At 39.2% G+C, this 23,646-nt stretch overlaps 1 protein-coding gene across 1 annotated transcript in view; it reads left to right on the top strand.

Moving 5' to 3' along the window:
- Window positions 1-23,646, top strand: part of LOC311441320 (uncharacterized protein) — a gene marked incomplete at its 5' end in the record, with an annotated part of 135,847 nt that overhangs the window by 91,555 nt on the left and 20,646 nt on the right. The window contains 3 exons of the mRNA XM_084529275.1: window positions 7,581-7,738; window positions 17,847-17,908; window positions 18,096-18,260. Coding sequence (XP_084385401.1) covers window positions 7,581-7,738; window positions 17,847-17,908; window positions 18,096-18,260 — 385 coding nt within the window. The remainder of the gene's footprint in view (window positions 1-7,580; window positions 7,739-17,846; window positions 17,909-18,095; window positions 18,261-23,646) is intronic.

A 23,646-nucleotide genomic window follows, 5' to 3' on the forward strand; every position in this document is an offset into this window, starting at 1 on the left:
ACTCGGTTATAAATTCATGCAGACTTTTCTTTGTCATAATAAAACCCAGAGCAGAAAAAGCCCTAGAATTTCTCCTCTCTTGGATACCTACTATTATTAATTTACAATTGTTTATTCAGAAAACCATTGCAAATAGTGGTGGTTAAGGGCTCTGGTGGCCCTCGGGATTTTTTTATGTTCATGTGCTAATGGTCTGTGTTCTCAATGCTGGTTTGTGACAAGTGGGTCATTGTCTTCTCTAAACTCACCAGGTAGCTCTAGATTCATATCAGTGCTCTAGTCACATCTCTACTACAAGTTCTTTTGGTGCTTTTGGTGCCCTACACTTGCTCTGCCCAACTGCTCCCCATCAGTGAGACATTTGCTCTCGATACCCATACTAGATATGGCCATCAATGCAGATCCTTGCCAAAAGAGTGCAAATGGAGATATAAAACAACTGAAACAGCCGTGACTTGGCCATTCAGTATATTTCTGACATGTGGGACTATATTAAAGTCATTGCCATCAATTATAATTATCCTTGAATTGCGTGACATCGTCATGTTCACATGATATGTAGCTGTTGACTCTCGTTAGAGTAGGTTTATATGGGAATGAGATAGTTAGAAAGAGACAATCATTCTTACCCAGCTATCACATTTCTGACCTCCTCAGAGTCCACTGCTTAGACAAAACCTAATCCAAACAGGGCAAAGTGCTTTTGGTGTTCACTGTTGAAACCTCCCAGAATCTTTAAACCATCAGCTTTTGTGGTTCACTGACTACCTGAATGAATTATTTTCAACTGATTTGGCACATCTTCAAAGGAACAGATGGTTCCATCTTTACTGCAAAAACAATAACTGCAGCAGCAACAAAATAATCTGTGAGTCTGCCTAGAAACTCCTTAAATATAAGGGAGAGCTTGATGACCATCTTACATTTCTGACAATTATCTCAAGGAAGAAATACATTTAACAAGAAAATCACATTATAATTTACTAGGCAAAATATTACATCCATGGAACAGTTGTTCGAGGTTGCAGGGAGGCAAAACTGTTATGCATGAGTTTCTAATATGACCTCCCCTGCAATACAGCAGCTGGGAAGAGAGAAATTATGAAAATATGATGTTGAGATACTTCTTTATTGAAGCTAAAAATAAACTAATGTATGTTACAAAGAAAAGAATAGAAGAAGAAAATGGAAACTAGGCTTAGAGAAGCACAAATGATGTGAGCAGGAATATGCAGCAAAAGCACGAGGGATTTCAAATTTCAAATAGTCAGAATTGTCTGGATTACCACCTAGCATAATCTAGATTTTTTTTTTTTTTTAATGGCCTTAGTCTAGGAGTGCTTGTTTTAAGGCAGTATCCAGTGCATATTTAGAATGGGATTCTCCTGAATTTGCCTTTTAGTTTCTATTATTTCAGCACAGGAAAAGCAATATAATTGACAAGGTAATTTTCTTCAATTACTGAAAAGGAGGTAATCAGATATATAGGAAAGATTGACATTAGAGAGAAAGCAATTAATAGTGATCATTGTATTAAATACATACTTTCTTTTGCTAATTTTCTAGGGTAATATTACAGAAATGACATTTATTAAAAAGAAAATCTTTCCCTGTACAGACTAGCTGTCAAATATTAATATGAATTCTGACTTTTTTATTGTTTCTATTTTTAAATTGCAAGTAAATTGTCCAGGATACTATTATATATTATAGAAAAGATACTCTATTGCAGACAAGGCCAATGACAGTGTCAGTTCTCTGTCTTTTATGGGGAGAGCTAATTACTGGCAGTAGGCTATACAAGAAATATTTGGAAAGCTACTTTAGCTGAGGCAGTACTTAGTCACTGAATTGCTATACCCTTGGCTTCTCAGCTTTTCTTTGACCATGCTGTCCCCTCTGCACAGCTGTTCAATAGGGTGGGAAGAGGACCTTGCTTAAATTTGGCGTGCTGCAAACTTAATTCTCTGGTCATTTTTCAGCTAGATTTGCTGCCTGATCCAATTCATTGCATGGTTGTGATGATGAGACTGCTCCATGGGGGAAGGAATAAGCCCTGATGAGCACACACTGCGTAATCTAACGCTGTTAGTGGGTAAATGCGCGTCAAACTATGGCTGGCACGAGCAAACGTGTTTCTCTGCTCTTCAGTCAGGGAGAGGCAGGCTCCACAAAGGAAATCTCTGCTTTAGACAAATAGATGTGCATTTGTGCTGACGTGAGACCTTCAGGGGAAGTGGTCTAGATGTCAAGGTGGTTCTCTGGGGTAGATTAGTCCAACAAGCAGGCTGACAGGTCAGGCAGTTCCTGCAGCTTGGCAATATTCTCAGGAAAGCACTTGTGTGGTAATGAGGTCCATTCCCTCACCAAGGTGCAGCTGGTAGTTAGCGAGGGGTTCAAGGGCCCTGAACATCTGTCAGAGCAGGCAAACAGGTGGAATCCAGCTGCGGCCACAGTTGCTCTTACAATTCATGCATCATACCGAATCCTACGGGATGCTCCTGGTGGAAAGCACTTTACTCGTAGGTTAACATATTGCCCTCAGTCTGTAGCCTGGGTCCCCGCCCAGCAAGGGTTTCATTTGCTGTTTACACATTAGCAGCAATAACAAGGAAACATGGAAGCACGCTGAGGTTTGAAATAATTATATTTGCTAAGTACACACAAAGAGCTTGACTGCACTCTCACCATTGATCTGAGTGATTTCTGACGGCTGCTTTACCCTGATGCATTCAGATCATTGCTGCAGTACTTACAAGTTACTTGCAGGGGTGTTTCTTCTTCCTAGGTGAAAAAAAAATTAAAATGATGGTAACAATTAGCAATCAGCAAACAGACTGTGGCTTGATTACAGACACAGGTAGGTTTTTGAAATAATTTGTGTATTGAACAGAGTAATTTTATTTTGCTTAAGTGCTGCTTGAATATTCCTTACATTCATATGTTCCTGGGGGGGGGGGAAACCATTACATAATAAAAGGCTGTTCTTAGTGAGATCAATGCAGCTCATCTGTTTACATGATTCTAACTAGGATTTGTTGGGTAAAATACTTTGGGGAAAGGTTTTCTTCTTGAATACTGAATGACAGGACTTCATTTTCATCATTTGCTCATATTTAATTACTATGTCACAAGGCCTACATTTAATCTTAGGTTAAGAATCTGTTTTTTCCATGGCTTATTTAAAGAAGATTAAGATAGGTATTTAGTAGGTGTGACTTGAGCAAAAGGTTTTTTTTTCCCAGTACATAATAAAAAAGGTGATGCAAAATAAAATGTCTTTTATTTTCCCTCCTTTTATGTTCAGTAGTTGACAGTTCTAATGTTTTTAATCTGTATCTTCTATTTTCTGTCATTTTTCTCACATCCCTAAATGAATTGTACCTTTCAACCATTTTGTTGTCCATCAAAATTGGAAAACAGAGAAATTTCACCAATTGCGAACTTGACTTTCAGTGCTGCCTGTACTGTCATTCTTAGTTCAGCCTCAAATTTAGGATCTCTCAGTGGGAGAAGATGTATCTTTGGTGAACACTGACTTTGTCACAGCTTGACAGCACTTTTTTATATGCCTTAGGTTTATGGGCTTTGATGTTTCATGTTTATTAAGTTGTAAATTGAAAATAAAATGAAAATTCAAAGCAAGTTTCAGTCAGAATTGTAGGATGGCTTTTTTTTTTTTTTTTTTTTTTTTTGGTGGACTTCTGCACATTTTAAACCCCTTTTGCTAAGTGAACCTTTTATTTAAAAAAAAACAAAAAGTTGAGCAGGTGACCTAGCTGAGAGTGAAACCCAATGGCGAGGGGCTGGAAATGGTTCTGTCTGGGGGAATTTGCCGAATCTCTGGTGCATGTGCAATGAGTGAGCCTCTACGTTTCACTGTGCTCACAGACACCTTGACAGCCTTGCCCTTGGCAGAGCAGCTGCCTCCCCAAGAAGCCAGGCAGGGCCTTGGAGCCCCAGGCAGGCAGCAGAAGCGGCTGGGAGCCAGCTGTGCAGGTGCGAGGTTTTTCCATATCGCTTTGCATGCAGTCCGTTTCCCCTGCAAAACTGCTGGCCTCAAGAGATGTAATTCAGTGCAAATGAGTACTGGAGGAAAGGATTTTGCCTAGGAAGGATTACCGTAAGCAGCAGAGCTAGGGAGAAGGGGTGTGTGCTGTTTTATGTCCTACGGCTGGCAAAGTTTATCTGTGCAGATGTGAGAGCTCCTGCTGTGTCTTCGGATGATGCTGATATGCACATTGCTTCAGCCTTTCAGCCTGATGGCATGGCTCTTCACTGCTCTCAGTCTAGAGGGCTGTTCCCAAAGACGTAGCAGAAGCTCAGGTTAAACTATATGATCTGGCTGCTGTAGCCAGTATCTGTGGGCTTATTATTATTTTTTAATTGATCTTATGAAGTATTTTTTTTCTGTCTAAGGTGATGAAAATTCACTGTTGTTTTGGTGAGTGGTATCTCATATTAAAAAAAAAAAAAAAAAAAAAAAAAAAGTCTAATAACTTTCTTCCCCTTCCTCTTACCATTTCCACAACAAATTGTTGTTTAGTATTTTACCTATATGTTAAATGGGACAATGACATGGCAGGCATATGGCAAGTATGTCCGAACATTGGTCACCTGTTATGTACAAGAAACTGGGAGGCTCATATGAAGTTTATGTATAATTTCTGCTTTATTGCAGACTCCTTGCTGAAGGAACCAGAGGGTGAAAAGGTGGGGACTTTGTGCGATGGATTCTGCTGCTCCACCTATGTTTGCCTCTTTTGTGTCTTGCCTAATTAGCTGCTATTTAAATCTCCTGGAGCAGAGTTCCCAACTGTATGTGCGTCAGTGACTATCACAGTGAGATCCCACTAGAGGACTGTGGGCACTTTGTGGTTCCAGCAGTGATAACTGGTTTCAGTGTGACACATCTTTTTATTTTTTTAAGTGAAAATGTGCAGATTAAAGACCACAGCTGAGATGTTTACAGTTGCAACATGGTGAACAAACAGATAAGGTAATTTTCCCCCTTCTGCTAGTTACCAAAGCAACACTATGAAGATACTTTTAATTTAGTTTGGTGCTGTGAAGATTAAAGCTTAATTAAAATGCTGATATTAAAAAAAAAAAAAAAAGTAAAACACTGAAACAGCACAGGAAAAAAAAGAAAGACATAATTATAGTCCAGTGAATACTTATCACTTGTTATGAATCTTTGGAGCAGAGATATTTTTTTCTCTCAATTGAGAGTAATTTTATTCTGATCATAAATTTGAATGACCAGAACAACCTAGGATCATGGCTGTTTATAAATTAATAAGGACAGTTGGAAGGAATGTGTTATTCTGATCATAAAATACAGGACAGTGAGTTTTTCTTTGCTGGTCCATTTCTTTAAAAAATTCTCTTGCATACCAGTCAGGGTGAAAGACTTTAAGAAGACAGAAAAAAAATATTCCAGTATTTCACATGGCTTGCATAGAAATTCAACTATTTAATCTTGAAAGATCTGTAACTTTCAAATTAATTATTAAACATATTCCTATTGTGAGTTTGGAAGTAGTCAGGTCTTCAAGTGATACTTACAAGGATAGTCTCTTTTTACTAACAGAACTACACCGAGGTGTACCAGATGAAAAGATAGGTCGGGGTGCCAGAGTGGTCTCGTTTCTCCAGGAATGAGACTTTTATTGGCCAATTAAAAATTTGTTGCTTTGCCAGATTCATCCTAATGAGTTTAAAGTTGCTGCAGAGAGAACCCATTTTTGCCCAGTCCAAGGGAAACCAAGACCTGAGGTGATATTCTTTCACTGAAAAATTCCAAGTAGCGATCTCAGTCCATGACAGAGCAGGAGTGCTAGAGAAGGATCAGCTTCAGCTTGTTAGCTTTGTTGATAGCTGTGTTGTTGGTTTCTTCAAGAACTTGCTTGCAAGATACAATGGCTCTTATCCTCGAGAAGTAACTCCAAAACCGACTCAGCTAGATGTGCTCTCTTACTAACCTACTCTGTCCATCTTGCTCAAACATTCTAAATCCATTTTTGACCATATATCATACATTACTTCTGTGCATGTATCATTAGCAAAAGTAGTCTTTTAACCTTTCATCAAAGCAACATTATATTTGTTATGATCCTGTGATGACTACTGTTGATGCAACTCAGCCTTGTAGCTCAGCTCTGACTTCTTGCCCTGGGATGCTGAGCAAATTGAAAGGTTACTGGACCTGAAGGACAAGCTCATTGTCCTTCTGTCTGGCCCAGGATGTCTGTGAAATGCAAAGAGCTCTAGGCTGGGGGAAGTATGTGAAGTATTTCATCAATGTCTGCCCTGTTCTTAGACTCTTTCTTGACTGCATTGTTTTACCCATTGTTGGAGACAAGGTATTGCATTATCTGGAGCTTTGGTAAGGAAAAACAAACCTTTCAACTTCAAAAGTATTATTTTATTTTTCTAATCAAGACATAAGTGAATTTTCTGGCTTCCAGGCTAGAATATATGTATGAGATCTCAACAGGCCTATAACTCGCACTTACTCCAACCTAAATTTCTGATTCTGTTATATAAGCTGTTAAAAAACCTCACGGTGTAAATCTCTTTGGTGGTATTCCTGCAAAACTTTAAACAAACAACAAACAAACAAACACTTTTAACACAAGCAATACTTCAGGAGACTCTCCCATATGGTACAGCTTGGATCACTGTCTTTCAGGAATCAGAGATGAAGAGAACATGAGGGACCATATAATTTAATATTATCCAGGAGCATGTACAGTTAAAAGTTATAATTGCTCTCTTAAGAAAATTAAAGTATTTTTGTTCACAAAAAATTATTAGTGTCGAATATCTACTTACAGAAAAAAAAAAAAAAAAAGCCATGTCAATTTATTCTGGAATGCTATTGTACAATTTACTGTGCCAGGGACTCAGGCTATTTATGTTTTTGACTGCATCGTCTTCACTAAACTTTAAAAAAAATATAAATTTCCATGGTAACCGCTGCATCACACAACAAAGACATGTATACACCACTTAGATCTTTAAAGAGGCAGACCCTAGAATGAAATATAGCTTGCATTTTTTTTAATTTTTATTTTTTACTAAATGATATTCTTCTTAGTAAATGCTCAGGTTTTGTTGATTTTCAAGAAATTCTAATTTTACATTAAAAAGCATCACATAAAGTATTGTGTCTAAAATAGCATAGTTCTGTCATAAAGCCATTAACTTGATGAGAGCCATTCATGCAGATGAGATCATTGAGCTGTAAGACAAGAGCAGGAATGGCTGTGAGGTGATGGTATTCTCTAGTTCTGTCTTCTTGTTATTTCTACTAGACATTATTTTCCCATTTTTCATTTTTTATCACAGCAGAGTGATAAGGTCACAGTAAAGTCATAGTGCTGGATTCTTAAAAAATATTTGTATATGTATGGTTACATTTTCCAACTGATTTTTACAGCTACTGTCCAGCGGGGGGGAAAAAAAAGTGGAGGCCATTCCGTTTGTCTCTAACTTTGTAATGAAACTGCAGCTATTCACTTGAGAGCATGTATCACTTCAGTAATGCTTCTCATTTTTCATCTTTCTGTTCACAGCATCTCAGGTCCCAGATCTGCACTGTGGTCCATCCAGGTCGCCTGCACTGCAGAGAGCTGGCCCAGGAGAACTTCAAGGCAGTGCCCGTGCCACTTCTCCTGGTTGCCACCTTGAGCTCCGGTTCTTACAAAGGCAATTAAACAGCTGGAGACCTGTGGTGAGTAGCGCCTCTAGAGTATAACGTTATTTTTTTCGTTCAAAATAGATCTGAGGCAAAAAGCAAATTATACCTGAAGGTTGAGGAAAAATGTTGTGGTTTGATTGTTTCTGGACTGAGGAGCTGAGGGCTGTGCCTGTGGCTTTAGCATGTGGCTATGGGCCTTCTGGCATATCATGCAAAGTTTCTGGCAAAGGCTGCTTGTTGGTATAGCCTCGTTCATGTCAGAATCACTTTGCCACTGAAATAAGCAGAGTTAGAGACTCCATCCCTCTCTCTGTGCTGTGGAAATACTTCATTTTTTTGGCAAGCAGAGCTGCTTGCCAATATTTAGCCCTCAGCAATTTTTTATGATTGAGTTATAAAACCTGGAAATAAGAGCTTATAATGAAAATGCCAACACCACATTAAAAATAGCAGGAGCAGTGGGCACGGCTGTAATGATGTTCTTTGCTTTGGTTTTAATTCCTTCTCTAAACCAGCTCTGCTTCCTGCAGCACTGGAAGTAAGAGATGTTCTCAGCACCTGCTGCTCTGAACACGCTGTGTGTGGGTGTGCAGTGCACAGGCTCCCAGATGGGCTGCCTCAGAACACATCCAAATTTTGAGCTGTGCTGCACCATTCCAAGAGGGAGAGGAGGGGTGATAAACCAAAGGATGGGGAACAGTTATCATGGGAGTAAATGTTCTCTTTCTGTAATCAATCTTATACCTAGGAAATTCCAATAATTTGACTTGAGTTTCTTCTGGTTTATACCCATGTAAGGGAAGACCAGAGACTCCTGGTTTTGTGGGAAGATCTTTCCCTCTGCTTCGGGTGCCAGCAGCCCTGGGATTGTTCTGCATTCCTCTGCAACACTGTTTTCTTTTTGGGATCATCTGACTCTCCCTCCATCTGTTGAAGAAACTTTTCATGCTGAATGGACATAGTATAATCTCCTTGAACTTGAAATACTTCAATCTAACTGAATTTTTTGGACTTACAAAAATGGCATCTAGCTGGAACGTAACAACTTGGAATGGGGCAGAGGGAAGAGCAGGCATTAGTGGTGGTGCCATTGTGGGGGGGTGTTTCGGAAATGCTGAAAGCTTCACAGTTTATTCTGCCTCTCCCTCTACACCTCCTATTCCTCTCCTTTCATCTGCATGTACCTCCTTTCTGTCAGGAGTTTATTTGACTGAATGCTGGAGTAGAAATTTAGGTAATTAGTAAATTAAAGTTACTTGGCCGTTTGTTACAATCAAGTGACACATATCTAAACACAGGGCTGAGGTTTAATTGCACTAGTCATTGATTCTGAATGTGCAGCAGAGCACCGTGTCCATCAAGGCAATTCTGTACAATTAGACATTCTTGACCAAAAGTTATTATTATGATAACTGCTAATAAATTACATTTTCAAAGTCATTATGTTGTCACAGTTCTGGGGGCTGTGAATGTGACAGAGAAGTTCACTGCAATGGAGCTGACCAACTCTCTTGGTAAAACTTCATTGTTAGTTTCACTGACATGCTTCACAAGTAGTTTTATGAGAAGTCTTTGTGGACATACGCACCTTAAATTCATAGCTGCCCTTCAGTACTAGGTTGAAGTTCTTTATGAAGGCTGTAAATGCAGAACCTGTGTAAGTTTCTCCAGTGTCCAATGGATGTGGAAGAATCCCCAGCTCTTCAGGCAGCTCTGCTGAGTTCTGAAACTGGAAGAGAACAGTGGAGTTGGGGAAATAAGACATCCATGGATTGAGTTGGATGACAAGTGGTAGTAAAAGTGAAATGAAGGCAGATTGCAAATTGAAAGGGGTGTTGAAAGTTGAGACACAGACAAAGACAAGCTGTAGGCTGAGGAAGGAGAAGCAGTACATCTCTTCAGCAAAACTTCCTAAAAGTTTCAGTGTGGAGGGAATGGAAGGACCTATTTGCACAATATGCTGTTGCTTAGAGCCTTTGCTGTGCAGTTTTCCCCAGCATTAGGAATGCATTTTAAATAACTGTTTACATTGCTATGGCAACCCTGTAGACTGGCCATTTCTTCGCTGTAGTCACAAACTAAAAGAGCATAAAATCCCAGAACATTTTTCTGCAGCTTGTGTATTCCTATAACCCATCTGTGAATTAGTTCACAATGACTACAATTAAGAGATTTTCTCGTTGGCTTTTGCCACTTGTCTATTCTACTTTTGTTTCTCTTCACCTGAAATATGTCCTTCAGAGGCAGGATCCCATTAATCACTGTCTTTTCCCAGAAGTATAACTGTACTGATTTTCAGAGATTACCTGTAACATGTAAGCAAAGCATTGATGAATGAGCCCTTGAAATTCCATGTTTAATCTCTGTGGTAAAAGACTATTTCTGTTAATATAGCAGTTTCTTTACTTTAGATAATTGCACCTTTCTTGATTGTCAGATACTCATTGAAATAAGTAGAAAGAGAAGTATGACTGTAGCTGAATCATTTGTGAAATGACATCCCCTTTCTCCTCCTCCTCCTCCTCAATTCCACCATCATTATGACACAACACAGAGAAAAGGATGCTCTGCCATCCAGGAGAGAAAACCAAGGTGATTGGCATAGGGCTGGCATTAACAGCTTCAGTGTCTGAGTGCAGAACATGCAAACTACTGCAAGCCCCAATCCCTTTGTGGGATGGCCATAAGCACATTTTCAAAATTAATAAGGAAATACTGAATGTATCCTTTGAACATGTATTAACAAGCAGTGGTTTTGAACTGGACAGCATGTTGCTTTTGCTCATGACCATGTATCTTTGTGGTCAGCTAATGCCCATAGTAGTAACTGCTGAAGCTGGAATGATAGTTTTTGTTGATGCTGTAACTTAAGAATCGTGTTGCATACTTTAAAAGAGATGGAGCCCCTTCTATAAATTACATATGTACATTTACACAGCTACTGAATCTTTTATATGTAGTTTCAGTGAAAATGATGTCTCCCGGAGTGTTAGTCTGTCAACTCCTATTGTATGCAATTAAAAAAGGGCAGTGAAAGCAAGTAAAAGTCCTCTGGTGTTTTTTGAGATCTAATCTTTGTAAGAAAAGGAATCAGAGATGTGAACAGTAGTGCATTGTGATACAGCAGTGCATAAACAGTATTTTTTTTGTTCTTTTCCCGATTAGTCTCTTCAGCTGTAAGTGAGGTAACAATTTAACAGAGGTAACTCGTTATGTGGAATGACGCTGACTGCTGTGATACTTAAAATCATCTTGTGACACTCTGGAGCTCAATGCATAAAATATTAGCTTGGTAAGTAACTCTCCTGCTGGATAGAGCCTTTTTCTTTCAGAAGTTAACCTAAGGATATGAGAAATCCGTCCTTACATATAGTGTCTGATCTAGTGCCAGTGCCTAAGGATGTCCTTGGAAAGATTCCCATCTTTAAACATTGGATCAGGGTCCGTGGTGCAGTATCTGAAGTGCTGAGGCTCGGATTGGCAGCAATAAAATATGGCATTACTGTTTTCAAAGTAGAAAAATGGCTATAAGAGCATAGGTTGACTGTGGAAATACTGACAAGAAAAAGGAGGAGTTGTATGAAGGCAGAATAAGGGAATTTATAGAGAATAATCTTGGGAATCAGGAAGAGTAAAATAATAGGTGTTTTTTCCAGTTTGTTCACATCTCTTACAACACATAGGGGAGAGTAAAAGTAACCATTTTCCTCCACTCAGCTGGGTAAATATTATCCCTGTTTCAAAGATGTGAAGGATAGGACACACAAGTACATCACACAGTGAAGTCGAGGGTGATTATTGTGGAATGGCTGAGGCACGAATGTTGAGATGCCCTGCACTAGCTCCACAGGAAGGCATAATTAGGTGCAAGATCAGTTATCTTTTGCCCAGAATTACAGAATACAGTGGGAACTAGCAAGTCTGCACATGATCTTGAAGACATGCTCAGCAGGGAAGGAGACAATCCCTGCAGGGAGCTGCTGTAGCTTTTTAAGGGCTTTTGTCCTCATATTTATAAGCCTGATGACAACAGGCTCATGTCTAACTTACAGCAATAGAACAGTAAGCAAAATATGGAGCAGAGGTTTAGGTGATAAGCCCAGGATTGTGTGTATCATTTTGTTAACGCATTAGGTATAATGGCTACCTTTTTTTTCTTGTATGTACACAATGGTTTGTGCAATTAGCTTTTGGTCCATGTATTCTTGTATCTCTGTAACTGTACAGCAACTGAACAACAGTGTGTTATTAAAGCTGACATCAGAATTTATGAGGCCCTGGTGCCCGGCCATGTGCTTTGAAGAATAAAGCATGCATGAGCAAATCCACAAAACCAGTAACCTCTCTGGACATGCAGGAACTGTGATATTTTGCATTGTGTTGTAGCAATACCAGAAACCAACAAAGGGGCTGGTTTCTCTCCCAGAGCTATAGTGAATTTGATGGCACTGCACAGACATGGACATATATTAAACAGAGCCATGTTTACTTGTGCTGCATAAGAATCACAGGGGGGAGCAAAATCAATATTTTCCAAATGGAATAGAAAGAAGCCGTTAGGGAAAGAAATGGTATTTTCAAGCTTCTTTGAAAGGTAACACAAACAATGCATAGAGTAAAAAAATCCTCCAAGAAAAAGCACTTAGCAACGTCTTCTTCACTATATATTTACCTTGCTTTGGAGGGACCTACCAAGGTAGGTCCTTGGTATTATTTTAAAAGGGGGATGCATGTGTGAATAAACAGGCTTTTGGAATTGATGTTTTGAATTGCAAGCTGCACAATGCATTTGTACATCTTGACAGCACAGAAGACACTCAGATTTTAGAGTGGCACTCAGATGACACTGAGAGTGCATGATGCAGTGGCGTAATGAAACGGAGATCAATGTTGAAATGAATGTAACACCACTGAGGAGTACACACAGATCAATACTCTCGTAAGCCATAGAGTATAATCCTGCTGTATAGGTCTTGTTAGATAGTACAGTCAGTTCTGTGAGGACATATTTTTCTGCATCTCTCAAACGTACCTCTGACTTATCTGTCCCAAAGACTGTATTAAAATGTCCTTCTTTTGGAATGTAAAAGCTTGAATCTTTGTCTTCCCACCCATGCATGCAAAGGAAAATATGCAGTGCATAATAGTAAACTCCCAATCCTCAGAAATATGGAACAGGAAGATAAGATGGACAGCCAGCAATGATCTGTGTTTCAGGAAGTCTTTGAAATATTATTATATCCCTGTTCCCTCCCTTTCTGCCTCCCCCTTTTCTTTCAGGAATATATTTTAAGCACAATTACTGAAAATGCAGTCTCAAGGGAAAGGGGGAGGTCAGTCTTACAGCCCTCACTTACATTGTGCAAAGAACTTGCTTATGGTTATTTTCCACCTTCTGATTTTTAGAGCTTAAAACCATTAGGAAAAGATCAGAGAGGTTTCTTTACTTTCTTGATGCATGCATAGCCTTGGAAATAGAATGTGGTTATTAGTGTAGACAGAAGGTGTGCGCTCGCTTTCTCATATACATGTGCATACATATATATGTATATATGTATATTCCCTAAAGAGCTTAGGATATCTGCATTTCTTCTTGTGACACTGTAAACTTAGTGCCTTTCAGAATCGCCATGCTTTAAGTTTTATAGTTGGATGATTTGTAGGAACTGATGATGGTCAAGCTGCTGTTAATGACTCTAGCACGCCAAGTCAAACTGTTCCCTGGAAGGAAGTAGGCAACGTAAATATAAGAGAATAGTCAAAGTTTATTTCCTCCTTGACAGGAAATTTAGTACTGGAAGGAGTAAAAATGATAGCAACTTGAGTCGATTCCCTTGTACAGGTCCCAGCACGTGCACAAAACAGACAAGCGTTATTCAGCAGTGCAGGTGCTGTCAAGTAAGCAGGGATCAGGAAGTGCATAAAACAGCATCAGCATCAATTAACTGCACCATTCATTACTGTTGTCCTGCATGCATTTGATACGCGGTGCCACTGGACTTCCATTTTTTGAGTCCCAAGTTTGCCAGCCCATGATAGCACTGTATTGCTGCCTGGTTTGATACAGTAAAATGTTTTAGAACAACCTCGGCTACCAAAATAGTCATGTGGGAGCAGACTTACACTGCACTGGAGCCTTCATCTTTCAATCCTGCATGAACATGGGAAGCAACAGATGCACATTCTGTCACATTTTGTGGAAACATGGTACTTTATCACAGGTGAAATGGTGGGAATTGCATTTCCAATTTCTTTCCTAGAGTGTTTTAAGCCCAGGTTTTGTTGAGACACGCATATTCTTCTCAGCCCCTTAGAATGAGCAGGTCCTTGATTTCTTTTCAGTTGCAGATGTATACAAGATAATTATTTCAGTCTCTAATTTGTCTGTCTTCTCATTTCCTCTAATATTATATTTTTCCTTGCCATTTCCAAAGGAAGCCACTGGTTCTATCCTTAGACTTCTGATGTTGTGCCATTTCCTCTCCAAGACGACTTTATTCTTTTCAATAGGAAGCAAGCATATTTATAAAGAGTGGAGAACAGCTAAAGCAAATAAAAATAAATTAATAAATATATAATTGCAGTGGTGCTTCAGGGAAAAGTTTCTAGGCAAAATCTAATAACAATGACTGGGGATACCATTAGCACTGTGTGTTGATTCCAGATCCCCTGGGATGATCTAATAATTCAGCCTGTGTTTTCCCGTCCCTCTTGGCCTTAATAGCTGTTATGATCATTAAGAGTAACCTGCCAGAGACTTTGGTTTCTAAGTGCCTCTGTAATTCTAAGACCAAGTCTGTGTCCCCTTGTGAGGGTATGAAATTGATGAGGAAAAAAACCATTCTCATAGTCTCTCAAGGCCCCGTTCACGCTCCCATTCCAAGCTTTCTTTTTCAGCCAGCATCTACACCCTGCAACTTTTCACAGCTGTTTCTGAGCTTCAGTAAATCTTCACTCTTTATGAAACTGCGGCAGCTTTAAAATACCATTGTACTTGCCTGCGTTTATCATCCTCATGTTCAGTGTTTGCAATTGACCCCATCTACTGTAGTCTTGGGTGTGTGGCTGAAGGAAACGCATCAAATTGTCACCACTGCAAAGGCCACGCTGAGGTAGATGCTCTTCGTGATGCAACTCTGGCTTCACAAAGTTCAGCGTTGTCAGAAACCCGTCAACTCTAGCTTCTGCCAGAATGTTACAAACATTTCTTCTGCTTCTATGGGAAAAAGCAAAAACTTGTTAAAGGGGTTGTTCCATGTCATATTAATGGGCAGTACTGACAGTGCGTACACAGCTGCACATACAGGAGCTCACTTTCTTTGTTGCAGAGAGCAGCACCGCAGTATACAAACAAAGCAAGGCACAAGCATTCGACTAATCTGTCATTCCCTGCTGAACTTGCCTGAAATTTATTGCCAGTTAGATAGCATTTCTCTCTGTTTACTGATTTGATTGAAAGGATGATTTATCAAGGCTCAGCATTGCACTGAAAGCTGCACTCTGGTCCGAGGGGTAATGAGTTGTAGACACATCTCATTCTCCTTCCCCACGTGACTGTGAGCGATTGCCCAGCAAGGTGAGGATTTACGGCCCTTGGTGTGACAAACCTGCACTTCTGCTGGGGATTGCTGATGCTGGCTTCAGGATCAGCCCGCTGCTGGCCCCTCCAAGTGGGAGAGGAGATATATTATTTATTGGGAGGTTTCAGGGAGCTGCAGAAAGACAAAAGGGAGCACAGATTAGAGGGGGAGAGCAGAATGGGAAATGACGATGGGAAGGACAATGAAAATGGCAAGAAAATAAAAAATTTAAAAATACCAGGAAGTGAAATGACAGCTTCTTGTTGTCACTGCTGCTATCCCTACTGTCACCTCATGGTATGGCTTAACACTGCTTGACATTGTCTTGGCTGACTACTGTAGCACAGTCCTGTATTTGTCTCTCATCACAATACACGGGAAACTAATGCCTTCTCTCTGAGTGTGCATTTGTTTTGGTTATGGTGGGTTTTTCTTAAACAACACTGGTATTTGTTTCAATCACAACAATACCCATCATCTCACCTTAATTTACAGAGTCATAACCGGCAGTATTTCTTCCCAGCGTAAGGAGTGCATTGGAACAAATGCCACTATTTATCAGCCGTAATGCAGTTCTTTATAAAGGTCTTATGTGAGCAAAGAATAAAAATGCAATGATAGTCTCACAATAAATACCCTAAATCCTTTATTGCCTATTTATGGTGTAATCTCTGTACAGTTGTACAATATATGGCTGTTTAGAAAAAGCTCCAGAATACAGTTATATGGTTTATTTACCAGGAGATGGCAATGGTGATCTACTGCAGTATTAACTTATATACATGGGGCCCATATAACTCTTGCAACACAACAAACTTCAGTATGAATGAAACCAAAGTATCCCAATACTGGATTTGTTTTTCGTAGTTCTGACTTATTTCAGTTGCTGCTATTCTTTGTAAAGAAAGTTTTTTTTTCTTGGTTTTGATTGAAATGGCTGTCACTACATTTTTTTAAAAGATGTCTAAATGCAACCATATCGGTATTCTGGAAAACAGAATATTATTTAAAAACAGAGATCCAATACCACTGAATTAGATGTGCCATGTGTCAGAAAAATCAACTGATTGATGAGAGTAAATGCTTAAAAGAATGTGCTTAGTTTTACAGTATCAAAATTGAGTTTGAGTAGTTAATGAAATATAAATTATAGGTTATGATATTAAAAATCACATTATAATTTTTATTAAGCTGCTTGAAGTATGGCCTAAAAGTATGCAGATGCAAACCATTTTACAGAACTTGAAGTTATCTTTGGTCTGCAATGTTGCCTGAGTTGTCACATTACCTTATCCCATAGTAAAGCATGCATTATTCTCACTTGATTTGGTGTAGTAAAGGTGTTCACATGTAGAAGACCCCTGCCATAAGCAGTGGAAGTAAAAGTCTGCCTTTTTAGGGGATTGTTCTCCTGTTCCACCTGATGGTCCGTTTGTTAATTTTCTCCCCAGAAAGCCTGTGAAATTTGTCAAGATGTTTTGTGTTTGTTTACCAGCTATTTTCCAGTTTTCAAACAGAAGTAGTGAGTCCTTTTTGCATTTGCCATGGGGCCATGTGTGTGGTCACTCTGCTCTCCCCAGCTGCATCTCCATCATTAAGGAGCAAGCTGGGCACACTGCTGCTTGCTAACCCTGCTTGGAAGAAGACCTGGGATCACACAGAGCAGTTACCATCTTCCACCGGGGAACTACTCCCATGGCTTTCCCTTTGGTATTCTGAGATACACGATCTGTGTCTTATGGCTGTCAGTATGTGACTCTCAGCTGAGAGGTTTATCCACCCTCAAGTTAAAATATAAGTGCTTTAACTGCATCTGCTCTTTGTTATCATGTCATGTGCAGCACGACCAGTTTAGATGTACAGTTTTATAAGAGGCCATGCAGCCTTGTCATTTCCAGTCCCACAGTGCTTGGTATCTGAGGATATCTCCTGACTACCATCAGATACTTAAGTTAGCTTCATGTTAGCTTGTTCATATGCTGCTGACAGTATCTCTGCTCCACCACGGAGCTCAGTGAAGAATACCCCCATGTCTTTACTCAGCTTCCCACGTGGATGTTGCAGCTCCAGAAAGTTTTACCCTGGATGTACCCGAGCTGGTCGCTTAAAGCCAGCTTATGTACATTTTCTGGTGCTGCATAATCACAATACAGATTGTCATGGACCCTCCCCTCATCCCCATGCCCCCTGAAAAACACAGGTTTGTTTGAGCACATGGAAAGCAGCTTTTCCGAGAGATTGAGGGCCTATTGCTCCTGCAGAGGGTCAGCACTGACCACACATTTATTTCTGCTCTTTTCTCGGTGTCCTGTTTGCTTCTCCCTGCCCCAAGAGTGGTATTGAACAGTCACAATCCAAACAAAGTCCTTCTCTTCCACAGTAAGCACAGTGAGTAAGAGAAATCATGACCTTTGCCTGTCTTCCCCAAAACAAGACCTTTGAGGTATTGACTTCTCTATTGAAAGTAGCGGCTCAGCTGTCAGTTAGAACTAATTTGAGTAACTGCAAATTTAAATGCCAGCATTATTGTCTCTCTTGTCTCTCTGTTGTTATTACTGTAGTATTCCCAGAAGAAGTGGCCAGGACAGTGCATGTGTGAGGCTGTGAGGCATGTATGGCATAGGTAAGGAGTGATTATCTGTAACAATGGATGACATACAGGATAAAAAGAAAGAAAAGAAAAAAAAAAGCTCAATTTTTTACAGTTTCAAATATGTTTACTTATGTTTACTTTTTCAAAGCCCTTTGTTACTGCAGTATCTACCGTCCTACCAATACAATGCCTTTCCTTTTCCTTGTTCATTCATTAGATGGTATTCACTAAACCCCCAATGTACAAGGAAGAAATGGCAAACTTCGAGCCTACATGCAGTGTTTTCCTCAGTGCTGCTCTCTCCACGCCTTTGTATCAGACAACAACTGCGCCAGGATCTACCTGCTCGTCACTCACTTCCTAGGGAATCAGCCAGTTCCATGTAAGTAGTGGCAGGAGACACCTTCATATAAAACAGCAATCACATATCTGTAACACTGTCCTTCCACTCAGATCCTATGCAGAACAGAGGAAATGTAGAGGTAAGAAAGACCTTTGCCAGTTGTTTTTCTTTCCAATAAGAAAAATGATCTACGGAGCAAAATGACCTGACCACTTAAGTGAAAGCAGTAGAAGAAACAGAGTAGTGTTTAGTATCTGGTGATTGCTTGATCCTTGTATCAGCCAAACTCTTCTCTTCCTTCCCTCCCTTTCTTTTTTTTTTTTTTTTTTTTTTTTTACCTCTTTAGATTCCACTAGAAAACTGCACAAAGTTAATCAATACATTCAGTGCTCCTATCCTCCCTGAGCACCGGGGCAGCCACATGTTCCACCTTATGGTGAGGTTCTCCAGAAGCTCCAACAGATAGCAGGGCTGCGAATCACACCCGTGGTGGTCGTGTCTCTGTGAAGGAGGATTTTGCAGAAAGGGCAAAATGATATTCAGACTGACAGCTTCTCACTCAAGATGTCTTGTCTTCTCTGCTGGGTCTCTTGCTGTGAGTACCATGTTCATGTCAGCGGTGTGGAGGAAGGAATCAAGTTCCTGTTTCCTATCACTTAGTTAGTACCCGTTCTGCTCTCCCTTGTCTTATCCACTTAGGTTGTGCTTACTCTCCACTACGGAGTAGAGATATGAATGTTAGTTTGAAATGAATTAGCTCAACTGTCCTTTTACTTCCCTAAAGTCTGTCCTGTAAACATACCAGACTGCAGGCTCTTGAGAGAGGGGATTATTTACAGGCTTGTTTTTATGTTGTTCAGAAGAGCAGGACCCAAACTACAGAGGCTCTGGATGTAACTGTAGTGCAGATAATCTTCACAGTGACCCAGAGGGAGAACCAAGGCCAGACTCAGAGGTTAGCAGTTCATAATGGGTAAAAAGAAGTTTAAATTTCTGAATTATAAAGTTGTAAAAAAGATTCAAAGGGAAGTAAGGGCATCCTCAGCCCACTCTTTGATAGTACAATACATAAAAAACAGATTTTGTAGGAGTATAATAAAAGATTGTATAGGAGTATAATAAAACCCAGACACAAGTCTGAAAAATTCATTAGTTTCTGCCATGACTAAAATAAGCACTGTCTATGAAAACTACTTTGCAATGGTAATGAAAAGCAAGTGGAAAAGCAAGTGTTAGCCCCAGTGCTGCGACGTGAAATAATTTCTCTATACTCAGATCCGTCATTGCGAACAATGTTGTTGATTATAAACCACATCAAATTCTCAGTCCCCCAAAACATGTATTTTATTTTGCAGTTTTTCTAGTAATTATGAAATCAACAGAATACGATCTAGTTTTACCACAATTAAGCTAAATATATACTTAAAATGATATAAAGTACTTGGTAATTGTAATATCTCCATCGCAGTAACTTCCTTCCCAGAACAATTGGCAATGTTTCTTATGCATTTTTAGGGGTAGTATTTAATGATAATGACAATACGGAGCTTTCTCATAGTTTTATAATTTAAACAGTACTTGGATACAATTTAGAATCAACATTTGACCTGCAGAGCTTCATTTATTGTTATTTGATAAGAGGGGCCTCCAAGATGTGAATGAATTTTATGGCTCCTTCAGTGTACATGTTTGGTGGAAGGGATGATGACACAGACTTACGGCACTGCAAGCAGTTCTCTAAAAACAGGTTTATATCCTATCACTTGTGAGATAGCGTTCACTCGTAAAGCTATTACCATGCTGTTGTGCTGAAGACCTCTGGGCTCAAGGAAATAGAAATGCTTGTCTTAGGCACTTGGTGAGAGAGTGGCTGCACAGTATTTTGGTTCAAGCAAGTGCTGCTTGCTCAGGACAGAAGGTCTGGCTGGTGTGTCGTGTCCATGGTGGGCCTGGGGGCAACGATTGTACCTCAGTACTTTTTTCTGATTTTGTCAGATGCATGTGTGGCTCAAGAGACAGCTCAAAATTCTCCACCAATCTGGGAATGTCTCTACTTCAGCAGTTTTGTCTTCTGCCAACCTTAGAGATGGTCATTTACTGCCATTCTGGCCACCAGAACTGAGTGAATACTCCAAAATTTTGTTTACAGGTATTGAAATAAAAACCCTGACTTTGTTTGGAAGAAAAGGCAAGACAAGGTCATTTGTACTTGTACCTCTAACTTAACATTTATACACAGGTTTGTTTAGAAAAATAATAAATAAATAAAAACAATCAGGAAATGGAAACATTCCAATTTAAAATAGCCAGTGACACAAAACAATTGTAGACCCAAGAATAACACGTGTCCACTAATGTAATAAAATTGGTTCACAAATAACTGACCATTGAGAGCACCTTACATAAAGTGTTTGCATGCTTTTATTATGCAATATAAAATAGGATAAACCTTTGCTATACCATAAATTATTTAGAGTTGCATAATTTTGAACAATGAGCAAATTAATTTAAAAATTAGATTGGTTAGAATTTTCCATACTCTTCAGTGTGGCTTACAAATGGTCAGTGGGAGCTTCCCACCAATCTTCAGCGGGGCTTTAGAAAATCTTATCTTTCATACACTTCAAATACTGTCTGTCTATCTGTAGTTAAAAATGACGATTGCTTAATATTCAGAATACTATACTGCTGATATTTTTTTCTATAATTTTATTACTTTCATAAAAGGTATTTCATAAGAAATATTATGGTCATATTTAAAATATTTTTTTCTTTATTGAAGTAGAGTTGACAAATGAGTTTATATTTAAAAATGTTGGTTTTTTTCTTAAGTTTCTGGTTTTATACATGTAATGACATCATTTTTATATGTTAAACTATATTTGTTATATAATCTATAGCAGTTGATATATTTTGGATCATGAAATAACACGTTCAAATTCCTTCTAGAATGCAAAATTGTCACCAGAATTTTAAAATAGGCTCTCAGAGGCCCCAAGCCATTGGAAAATTAAACTTCAGGAAAAGTGCACTAAAGGGAAAATCAGTGTTTTCTCAAAGACTCTTAAGAAACAGTAAATAAGAGAAAAAGCAATTAGTCTTCCATTTTTTAAACGCAGTCTGAAAGCACAACAGCCTCTTATCTATCTCCCAGTTTGTGGATATACATTTGATTTTGCCTTTTCCTGCTAAAATCAGTCAGCGCAGTTAGACAGTACATGAAGTCCCTTGGGCATGGTATGGTGAATATAGCCCTCAGAAACTTATTTCTTCCCCTGTCTCTACAAGACACTCTACAAGTGCATTCTCTATTCTCATGAATGTCTTCATGAAAATATCCATGGGATGACTGTTAGAGAAACAAAGAGAGCCAACAGAGAGAAAATGCAATTACCAGAAAAAGTGAATTGCTAGCTATATGCTGATGTATATTTATCATACTGGATGTGTATTTTTCATTATCTACAAGAGATAAAGTTCTCTCAGCTACAGAGAAAACACAGAAGGGGTTGGTTTTCTCTGTTGAAAGATTTCTGTTTTCATTGGACTCTGTGATTAGTCTGTTGACTTCCTTGGGTGGCTACTTAGTAAAACCTTTCTATATCAAGAGCTCCTCTACCATACCCTGTGTGTGCCCAGACACCTCTCCTTTGATCAAGGGTATACAGCCTATTTTTTGAGCCCTTTTTCCTTTTTTTTCTCCCAATTACTTGCACGCACAACCAGAGCTGAGGCTCAAGTTTTTTTGTCTCCACCATTTCAGCATTTCAATGTAAATACAGCTGAGGTTTTAAACCAGCTAGAGCAGCACTGAGTTCAGCATAAGTTAACCTCCTTGTTTTTTCAACATTCTGGATGCATTTTGTAGCTTGAACTGTGCTCTGTGTTTCTGAAGACAGACTGCTACTATTGCTTGATGTGACTGGTTTACATATTGTTTGGCTACAGCCCCATTACACAGCAGTCACAAACTGCTGTACAGACACAGGATAAGAAATGGTACAAATACCCATCGGTAGGGTTAACAGCCTTTTTGAAGACATAATGACCAGTTTTGGTGACCACCTTTCATAGACCTGTCTAAAACAATTTTTGTGCTATACTTTCAAAAACAACAAAACAACAAAACCCAACACCAAAAAAAAAAAAAAATCCACAGTACAATCCTCTCTTTCCTCTCTACTTACTTTATTTTCCACTGACAGGAATTTAGAACAGAAATCCAGCCTCTATTTCACACAGCTTAATAGTTTTAATAGATTATATTGTTCAAGAAAAATCTTAACATAGTGCATCTTTAGTTGAAATTATTTAGGAAGTGAAAATCTAGGACTTTTCAATCTTTCTCAATCCATTATAATTAAACATCAACCAATTTTTCAAGTGTAACATAACTTTAACAGGCCACTATAAAACCCTGCTTTCTTCGCTTTTGTGTGAAGAACCCATCCGGTGTAAACCAAGACTCTCTCAATAAACTACATTTGTTTGTGCTGTGCTCTCCCTTACACAGGAGCATTGTGAACCAAATTGACTTTACTTTTTTATCCAGTTACTTTACAATAGATGTTACTCTGCACAAGTAAGCCCAGTGAGCTTCTGTCGCTGTCCTGCACTGTGTATGTGCAGACTTTGAAAGGGTATCCCCAGGGTAAGTAGGATTTTTTGATATCTTACCATTTTATGGGTGCGGTGACAGGTAGCTGACAACTTCTGGTGGATTTATTTTCATCTTGTTTGGGAAAGTAAGCAAGTTAGAGTGTGTTGAGAAACACTGAACTGCTCATGCAGAGAAGGGGTGTCTGGCTGTTGCTTTCTGTATTAAGATACCAACTTGGGCTGCAAGAACCTCCATAGCATTTTGTGCTCTGCCTCTCTGGAGGCCAGATTTTTCTCTCTCTTAGTCACCATTAAGACAGAGCATAGAGCCTGTCATATCCAACGCCAGGGTCTTGATCATCCTACATATCCTGTTTCCATGTTCCTCATGAGAGCTTTTTTAGAGATGGCAAAATAAGAGAAAAAAATGAGAAAAGAGAATCTCTGTGGGAATTGTCCAGGTACTTCAATTTTACTGATATCTTAAACAAGTGTAAATGTCAATATTGGGGGTAAGTTAGTGAGAAATCAGCCTCTATGTGCTCTTAGTCCACTGGGAAAAGTCAGAGATAGGTCTTGAAAATTTGACTTCAAAGGAATATAAACATAAGGACAAGGTGGATCCAATACAATTGCATTTAGTCTGTCCTCGTAACTGTAAAATAAAGGGAATTCCTAAAGGAAATGTTTTTTGTCACATAAACACTGAGCCACTGCAAACACATCTGGCAAGGCTGAGGATCCAGCTCCCCAGACTGAGCATCAGAACACCATGAATAATGTCAAGAGGCAGCAATGGGGCTGTCAGATACTGCTACTGCCATTA

Source organism: Aythya ferina (genome assembly GCF_964211825.1).
Source record: "Aythya ferina genome assembly, chromosome: 9".
Classification (NCBI taxonomy): Eukaryota; Metazoa; Chordata; class Aves; order Anseriformes; family Anatidae; genus Aythya; species Aythya ferina.